The 9684-nt window shown below is 39.5% G+C and overlaps 1 protein-coding gene across 3 annotated transcripts; it reads left to right on the top strand.

Moving 5' to 3' along the window:
- Positions 1-1278: 1278 nt before the first annotated feature.
- On the top strand, positions 1279-6105 carry mgat2 (alpha-1,6-mannosyl-glycoprotein 2-beta-N-acetylglucosaminyltransferase). 3 transcript variants are annotated; one of them, XM_074685665.1, is made up of 2 exons: positions 1279-1524; positions 2906-6105. In XM_074685665.1, the coding sequence occupies exon 2, from the start codon at positions 3155-3157 to the stop codon at positions 4556-4558; it is 1404 nt and encodes a 467-aa protein (XP_074541766.1). In that variant the 5' UTR covers positions 1279-1524; positions 2906-3154; the 3' UTR covers positions 4559-6105. The 3 variants fall into 3 exon arrangements, with proteins under 3 accessions (XP_074541766.1, XP_074541764.1, XP_074541767.1); XM_074685663.1 differs by having other exon boundaries at positions 1279-1448; XM_074685666.1 differs by lacking the exon at positions 1279-1524 and adding an exon at positions 2264-2340.
- Positions 6106-9684: the final 3579 nt, after the last annotated feature.

Genomic DNA, 9684 nt, shown 5'->3' on the forward strand with positions numbered 1-9684 from the left:
TGGCATCTGATTGCATTACAGTATGGCAACATCAGTATCCTCTTTGATAATAATAATAATAATAATAATAATAATAATAATAATAATAATAATAATAATAATAATAATAATAATAATAACAATAATAATAATAATAGTTTTTTGGTGCCCTCATATATTAAATAAAGCAGAGGGACGAATAGTGTGACAATAAATCCATAAATTGCATTAGACAATTTTACGTAGACTAAGACTTTCTTTATTGTCATTTCACAAATCATACAGCAGTGCATTTGGAATGCAATTACATTGCAATGGCTTCCTGAGCGTTATTAGACAGAGTGTTTAAAATTGTAGAAGTATAAAAACAATACAAAGAGCTATATATACACAGACAGTGTATACAATAAAAATTAACAGATGTTGAGTGAATGGAATTAATTGGATTATATTCAAGTTCAAAATTATGTTTGCTTGTTTGTTTGTTTGTTTTAACAGGACTCAAGTAGCAAGAGATACTCAGTGCTATGGATGTCCAGGGAATCCTAGAAGAGGAGAATGGAGCAGCTAAAGGCTCTGGACCCCTTGATGGTCCGGCAAGCAAGAGGTGCAGTTGGGTACCTTTAGCACCTAACTGCACCCTAACAGACTTGTAATCCAAAGTCACAATATAAAAAGATTTTGGGATGACTGATCAGATTCCAAGGGTGTTCATTCTATCTTGTGACAAGATGCCCCAGGTCCAGACTTGCTGAAAAAAAATATTCTGAAACATTTTACAGGGAAAAAGTTTTACAGATAACATGAGTCTTTAATGTCAGTTATACAAAAAGTACTGAAAAAATAAAATGGAGACAAATAAGCTTTATTCTGAAACACTATAAATAATTGTCTTCTTATATGACCATGCGCCCTTTTTTAAAAAAAAAATAATAATAATAACTAAAGTAACTTGTAGGTGACAAAATAACAGAACTACAGAGATAACCGAATTTGTATTCAAAGCAATAATTAATAACTCCCTCTTACTTTTAGGGTGATGCCCGGGCCTGCTCCATGGGGAAAGTGTAGTGAGGATTCATTTCTCCATCTCAAAGCTATACTCTTGTATCTTCAAGAGAAAGATGCTGAAGGTATCACTGTGAGAGCACAGAGCGGGCTTGTTTCTGCATTTGTAAATTTAAGAGAATGCCATACGGGTGTGAGCTTCTAAAGTTATTCACATCAAATATATAAACTCATCTCCGTCAGTGATGAGCAGCAGGAATCTTGTTATTAGGGAGGTCTCTGGTGCCCCCCGCTGGAACAGTGCATTGTGGGACAGCGGCAGGCAGTGGTTCCGTATTTGGGATTTTTTTCAGCTAGCTGATAGCTGCGTTTCCATGCAGCCTGCAGGGAGAAATGGAGGAAAATGGGACGCGATCTTAATGTTTTGCACGAAGAGAACCTCGCGGCTGCCACAGTTTTAGGTAATTGTTTTGAATATAGTGATTCTAGTTTATTATGGAAGCTGTTTTCGATGACGCTTGCTCGGACCGACTGCTTGTAAGTTGTTAGCTGCAAATGCTAACTTACTGTTAGCATCTTTAGGATGCTTACTGTCACAAAACACGGAAGCAGCCGACTGTTAACTATTGTTTAACTATTTATGGGAGCATGTTGTATCAGTTGGTAAAATAGCGACAAGGGTCTGAAATGGTAAAATCGATTTAAGCTGTCTCTTACAGCGGCCAATACAGAAAACTAACGTCAACGCTTGAAGGCTTCAAGTGAAACGCTTCATGTTTACACAGAAAGATAACACGGATTGCTCTGTACAAATCAATCTGGTGAAAGTTGTCAGGGAAAATAATTCTAGTCTTTAAAATTAAACTACTTTCAGCTGCATTGCAATCGTTTTTGCTCGATTTAACGAGCTGCAAACGCACGAAGAGCCCTGCAGGGATATTACAGACGCACAGAGTAGGTTAACCTAGATTTGTTTGTTATGTATCACATATCGTTTAAATGGTCTATCTTACATGCTTCTCGTTTTTGGATGAGATTTGGTTTTCTGTATTCAGTTATATAGTTGGTACACTGGGGGTGAGATCATCAATGTTTTCACAGACACCTATAGGTATCAAATGCCTCTGTAAGGCAGCGTTAGTGCCACACAGGGACTATTCAACTGATGAGACTTCAGACGGGAATAAACTTAAGATAAAGGATGAGGTAGGAGCCAGAAAACCACAATTCAGTGATAATAAGTGACAGATAAAGATAAATTCATCAGATCTGAAGAGAGAGAGGGCTAATCACAATGTTGGAAGTGCTCGTCAGGACACAGATGTGCGAAAAGGAAAGGAGCACGCAGCAACAGTAAGCTGTTGATTAAAGACGACAAAGTCATGTCTTATCCTGCAGGCTAAGACATGACGAGAACCATGTTGAGATTCTTGTTAAAAAAAAATTCACTGTTGATTTTATTTATTTCTTTATCTAAGCTACATGATAATGCAAAGATGCTACGAAAGCTGCTACGCAAAGTTAAATTTTACAATTGGGTTATTCCGTCCCGAACTTTGTGCTGGTTTTATTTTCAGTCCAATAATCATGAAATGGTTTTATCTTCTTTCTTCGGTTTATTACTTTGATAAAATGAGAATAGGATATTTCTATGTCATGCAATATTCAACGAGCCAATTGTTTTTTTGTTTTTTTTTTTGTTTTTTTTTCACCAGAATGAAGTTGAAATGACAGTTTATCTCTCCTTTTCTGGTCTACAATAGTTTCAATATAACCTGTTAGATGATCTAAAAAGGACGCTTCAGGGTCAGGTTGCCATATGCAGAGCGCTGCATACTGATGGAAAAAAATAATGTAATTTTAAATGTCTTTTTTCAGTCTGTGATTTCAGGATGAACCTTTTTTATTTCTCCTTTAGGTGATTCATGCACACTGCTACCCTGCTGCCTCCCAGCTACCGTCATGCCTTACGGAAAATCAGTCCGTCATCAATGACATTCCAGTGGAGTTCATGTTTACAACAGATCAGTTTGCCAACAATTAGCCTCACAGCAGCTTATTTCTAATCAGGCCTGCTCTCTAAAGCACACCACCACAGCTGCAAACCTAAGCTCATTATCTCACCTTAATCAACTTCTCTCCCTTGGCAAGAGGCTGACCCCCTATCATGAGATTCCGAATCTACAAGAGGAAGGTGGTGATACTGACTCTGGTGGTTGTCATCTGTGGCCTGGCTTTCTGGAGCAGTGGAAAGCAGAAGAAGAGCGAAAGTGGAACGTTCCCAAAGGAGGTGGAGACTGTCAGGAGAAGCAGCAGCATTAGCAGCAGCAGCAGTAGCATCAACAATCATATCCAAGTGCAAGCTACACCTGTGGTCAGCCGGGTGCCTGTTCCCCCTCCTGTTATACATGCAAATGACACACACCAAGAAAAAGCAAAAGACAAGGGGATTCCTAAGCCGGAGGTGGATAACACCACTCTAGTCTACAGAGGCATCGTCTTCCAGCTTAACTTTGATCAGACGATAAGAAACGAGGAAAAGTTTAAGGCGGCGCGGCAGAAGGATGATCTGGTCGTGGTGGTTCAGGTCCATAACCGACCAGACTACCTTAAGCTCTTAGTGGACAGTCTGAGAAAGGCCAGAGGTGTGGAGAGCATACTGCTGATATTCAGCCATGACTTCTGGTCCCCTGAGATAAACAAAGTAGTGGCCTCTGTTGACTTTTGTCAGGTACTTCAGATTTTCTTTCCCTTCAGCATCCAGCTGTACCCACAAGAGTTTCCAGGGCACGACCCGAGGGACTGCCCCAGAGACATTCCAAAAAAAGACGCCTTAAAGCTGGGCTGCATCAATGCAGAGTACCCCGACTCCTTTGGCCACTACCGTGAGGCTAAGTTCTCCCAGACCAAGCACCACTGGTGGTGGAAGCTGCACTTTGTATGGGAAAGAGTCCAGGCCGTGAAGGATCACAAAGGTCTGGTCCTGCTGATTGAGGAGGACCACTTTTTGTCCCCAGACTTTATTCATCTCTTAAAGCTGATGTCAGCTCTAAAAAGGGAACAGTGCACTGACTGCGACATCCTCTCACTTGGGAGCTACAGCCACATCGGCTACTCCAGCAAAGCGAACAAAGTGGAGGTGAAGGCATGGAAGTCCACCGAGCACAACATGGGGATGGCTCTGAGCAGAGAGACGTACCAGAAGCTCATCCAGTGCACCGACACATTCTGCACGTATGACGACTACAACTGGGACTGGTCTCTGCAGCACCTGACCGTGTCCTGCCTGCCCTCATACTGGAAGGTCATGGTGAGCGAGGCACCCAGGATCTTCCATGCTGGGGACTGCGGCATGCACCACAAGAAGGCTTCCTGCATGCCGATGAGCCAGAAAACCAAGATAGAGAACATCCTACAGAGCAGCGGGAACCAGCTGTTCCCCAAAAACCTCCTGATAACTAAAAGACTGCCCGCTAACGGGGCCGGAGGGGTGGCCCCGCATGTGAAAAACGGGGGCTGGGGAGATATCAGGGACCATGAACTCTGCAAGAGTTATGTTCGATTACAGTGACCTTAATTACTACTATTATATATTACTGTCTCTTTTGCATCCTCTATAAAGAAAAAAGCCTTTTAAAGTAAATCTTTATGGACTACTCTTCATATTGCCTGTTTTATCGGACTGTTGCAAATAAAGAATGTTGGATTTTTGGCTTCTTTAACACAAATATGTCTTTACATTGAATATTTAAGTGATACCTTGCAAGTCTACTATGTTTTATAAGTTGTAATTAACAACAATCTACTAAAGAATCTATTGTTGTGTTTTCCCTAACAATGCTATCAGCTTGGTTACTTCAGACTGAATGTCATTTTGTATCGGTTAGATTCAACGAGTAGGCAGGTGCTCTTCAGGGCAGTCATGAATTTTGGTGAATCAGTGGATTCTGCAATCCCACTGTGCATGCATAATTAATTTAAAGATATTTTTATCACACAGAATTGTCGAGATCAAAGAAGATCCTCTGAGACACCTTGTTCCATTTAGACCATCTCCTACTTGGCTGCAACAGGTTTCCAGAGCACACTGAGTGCCTCATTACTCCTGTAACTGCAGGAGAAGTATCACCTAAGCTACAGAGTATTGATAAACCTGACAGTGAGCTTTAAGTTATGAGACACACAACAGGAACTATTTGTTTTACTTTGTTGCAATGCGTCTCCAATCGGACAATTTCGACACCTGTATGCTTTTGCAGAGCTTTTTATTTCACAGATAAATGCACAGGATGCACCAGGAGCAGTCCCAAGACACCGATACAACTTTCCTGTTCGTGTTGTTGCTATTGGAGGTGCATTTACATTTTAAGTGCTTGGACCGCGGCTCAGTATTGATGGTTTCCGCTGAGGCCCGAGCTCAGTGGCTTGTCTGTTACAGCATTGATTGCCCCTCCCCACCTCAGGCGATGTTTAACAATCGGATCTGCACACTGTTCAAAATTTAAAATCACTGCAAAGTTATCGCTGACTAAACATACCTCACTGTTCATTTCAAATCTTCTACTGGAGGGCTTTCTGATGTTTTTCTCCTCCTTACACAAATCCCTAAATGTTTGCATGAATTAAATATGAAATGCTCAATGTAAGGCATTTATCCTCAGCACAGTTGTTCATTAGGACACACAGTGTAGATGAAGCTTAACCAATCCTCCTCTTTAACTTAACAGGCCTTAACATTTCAACAGGAGAAGACTCTAATTCTCCCTTTTATAGTTGAATTGAAACTCCTTATTTAGTGTGAAGACATGACTCTGGGGCTGCTGTGCTGAAGTCATGTGACTGCCAAATTGTGCAGCTGCTCCCATGGTGGAGTCTCAATTATTGGGTCCACATCCCAGGGGATGCGGCTCAGAATAGAAGTGAAAATGGGAGGAAGTGGCAGTGCTCTGGATTCCCGGTGACTTAAGATGAAATTGTGTTGGAGCTGTTAGGAGTGTATTGTTCTGGGGCTGTGAGAGCTTATTTCACACTTAGCTTGAGTTCAGTTTCTGTATCGTTTGGATTAATCCGCTACAAACAAAACAAATTTCTGTGCATGTATTGAATTTTCTTTTTTTTTTTTAACAACCATCAGTGCAAACATTGAAATATGATCAACAGAGAGAAGACTGACAGGTGACATGATGGAGAAAAACTATCATGAAGCCCCAACAACACCCTTGATCTTTGATTTTAATGAAATATGGACATAAAAGGGAACAATTTCAATAAGTAGAGCAATTGCAACAGTCAGCAACTATTACTGAACAAGAAGCGTCTTTGAGTGCAGATACAATTCTTTTAGTGTCCACTTGAGGCTGGATGTACAAGATGAGGAAACAAAGGTGGAGCTCCTGTTTTTCACAGCGATTTAACTGATTACAGCTCAGTGCAAAAACAGTTTAGGTTCCAGTCGTGGAAGACTTCACGTTGCTCCCATTTAAAAAAAAAAGACGACTCAGGTTTCAAGTTTGGCTCAGTTCGACCTTACTTCTTCAACTGTCAGGGGGGACTTTGGAGTATTTTTTTCCCAAGAGGCTAAAGGCATTTTTAGTCCAGCAATAACCGTCTTTGAGACCAACATGGTCTGGACCGGTATCATGTTAGTCTGTACAGGTTTCCCTCTTAAATCTAAATTTTTTTTAGAAAACAAATAATCTGTTGCTCTGTCACACTTTCTGGATTTAGTCTTGAAATGTTAAGTGCATTACAAATAAAATTAGTTTTTTTTTCCTGTGGTCAAAATCATAACTCTTGAATTTCGATACAGTGCTGTTTAGATAATTTTAAATCACATAATTAGTAGGGCTGTACAATTAATCAAATTTGAACCGGCATTGCAATGTAATGTGCAATTTTCAAATCACAAAGGCTGCAATTTAAAAAATAAACAAAAAAAGTGCATTTACTTTAGTTTGTGTTTTGTTATTGATGCGAGATCAGTATGATTTCTATACAATTAATATTTAAATTTATGTTCACACAGTGTTTCTTTTTCATTTTATAAAAAAAGTGTATTCCACATGTTGACATATTTCAGTGGTTGAGGCAGAGATTTGGTCTTATTTACATTTCTGCACTGTATTTTATGTGAGATCAATAGATGAGAGGATTCATATTTATTTTTTTTTATCTTATTGTTCATAATAGGCATGTTGTTCTGCAGTGCTTTGTTCCTTTCTCTGATTTTATTTAAGGTAATTAATGATAATTTTATTACAGGTCTATGAGGCCTAAAGTCAAATCAATCAGTCAATATTCTACTGTGATTGTAATAGTTAAATAAAGTTATATGTTATTTGTAAATATGATGTGTAGGCCTGGCATACAGGAAAAAATTGCTTGTATTTTACACTATCCTTTGTTGTGTTGGTCATATTATAGAACGGTTCATTTCTTGTGTTAAGTGAATAATGGAGAAAAGATAAACATTACCCCCCCAAAAATCGCATGCTAAATCGCAATCGCAATATTGCTCCAAAAAGATTCCAATTAGATTACTTCCAAAATTGTTCAGCCCTAATAATTAGACATAATAACAACATAAATTGAGCAACTTTATTTAACTGAAGCAGGTATAAACATTATGTCAGTGATAATGAATAAAAGTTAATTATTAAGTGATAATAATACTAATACATTTTTTTTATTTGACGCTTTACATGTAAAAGACATTTAAAGTCTAATATCTAAGTTTTAATGATGCCCTCTGAATCATCTTAGTACCTCTCAGCTCACTGAATTTGCTTCAAGTTGTTCTGGTTGTCACCTTGTGCTCTTTCACACAGTTTTTCATCATGCACCTGTTTGCTCTGAGGCATACTGTGAGCAAATGACTAGCCTGCAGTGAAAGGAAAAGAGAATAAGAATGGTTATAGTACAAAGAGGAGGAATAGGAAACATGCACCACAGTCTTATTAAGGTCTACTTTGTGTTCAAAGCTGTTCCTAAACAGCAGTTATTGTTCATTTAAAGATTCTAATTATAATCTGACCAGACCTGTTTGGACAGATAAATCCACCTCTGCTGTAACCTTAAAGCACATTCATTTGCAGCCATTCAGTTTCTCAATCCATTTCATTAAACTGATTTTTTTTTTTTTTTTGGAGCCATTGATTGCTGCTCATTCTGTAGGCCTATACCTTTGGGAGACTATATTAATCATTCATAGCTGTTGTTCACATTGCTGGGTAAACAAAACTCTGGGTCAATAAATGAAGGCACGCAGATGGGGAATTGCATCTATGAGGAGATGATTAAAACAGGACTCTGCGGGAGCTGAAGGATTCTCTCTCAATCTATTGGATTCCTATCAAGTGGGACCTGTTTCCCTTGGATGTAAGATGAATGTGTTGTTTTTCCAGAGGCCTTACTGTACTGTTCACAGTGTGACTACTAGCTTACAGTCAGTACAGAGGGGGCTGAGGGGGTATATAATGAATGTGTTTGGTTAAGGACACACAGTGTCTCGAGAGGATAACACTTTAAAAGCATGTTCTCTGTACTCAGTCTGATGTTTTGCAGACCAACCCTGAGTGATCCGCGCTCAGCATTGATGTATGCCACTCAGAGGAGACATCAGACAGCCAGTCAGATCCTGTCAGATGTTGACTGACACCCTGACAGGATGATCGGCTCTTTCCAGCCAGCTAATCATTCCTCCCTCCCTTTCTTTCACTGCAAGGACACAAGCTGCAGGTTTAATGGCTGCACTCGCTTGTATTTCTTCTAAAAGTGACTCATGAATTATGGAGGAGCAGTTTTATTCCCCACTTTGGATATAAAATATATATGAAGTAGTTGGGTGAAGTGGTAGAAATATTTCTGTATAGAGAGGGGGAGATATATAGAGACATTGACATTGTTTTCAGTTTGATCATGATGGATATCATGAAACAGGAGCTCATTAATGGTTGTAAAGGCTTCCTAAGCTTGCATTTGACTGAGTAATACTGCTACCTACTGGCAAAATGTTGCTACAGGTTTAATCAGTGGTGGAAAAAAAGAATAACTACCGTTGATTTCTTGCACTACAGTGTAATACTTACCATTACTTGTGAAAACATGATCAATTTGACTTTTTGTTAATATGTTATTTAAGTGTCACTGTCCATTCTCCCATATATAAGATCTCCTTGATTTTAGATTTTCAAATAAGCTCCTCTTCAAGCTTCTCCTCAGCCCCTATTCTCTTTCCCCCACTGAGAATGCATCTCACAGCCTGTGTTCAAGCTCCCCCTCCTCATTTTTCCTCCTCTTCCTCCCCGTTTAGTTCTTCCTCTTGTTGCTGTAAGTGCTTCTCCTCAGTTAGGCCACTCAAGTTCTTCTGTCCTAAAAGTACTTCAAGGCAGGTCTCTGCATTGGCTCACTTTGCTGATTGTAGTCTGGCTTGGCATGTGTCACAGTTTAGTTTGATAACTTGGTGTTTGAAAGCCTACAGTGCTAATTAAATGATCTCTGATCTCTTACTGGGGATTTTTGAAAGTTTACATTATACTGCAAAGGTCTCGTTAATGCTTAACAGCTGTCACTCACATATTTAAAAAGGAACTTATCCTGAGACAACCTACAATTCAGCAAGTAGCGCTCCCTCATGCCTCATGACACGTCTTGTCATGACAGTCAAGGAGTTTAATGTATGGAAATCACAATAGATGA

Source organism: Halichoeres trimaculatus, unplaced genomic scaffold (assembly GCF_033239565.1).
Source record: "Halichoeres trimaculatus isolate MK-OKI-2021-1 unplaced genomic scaffold, fHalTri1.1 fHalTri1_scaffold_13, whole genome shotgun sequence".
Taxonomy (NCBI): domain Eukaryota; kingdom Metazoa; phylum Chordata; class Actinopteri; order Labriformes; family Labridae; genus Halichoeres; species Halichoeres trimaculatus.

Coding starts and splice junctions, on each gene's coding strand:
- mgat2 (XM_074685665.1), top strand. CDS start 3,155: ATGAGATTCCGAATCTACAAGAGGAAGGTGGTGATACTGACTCTGGTG.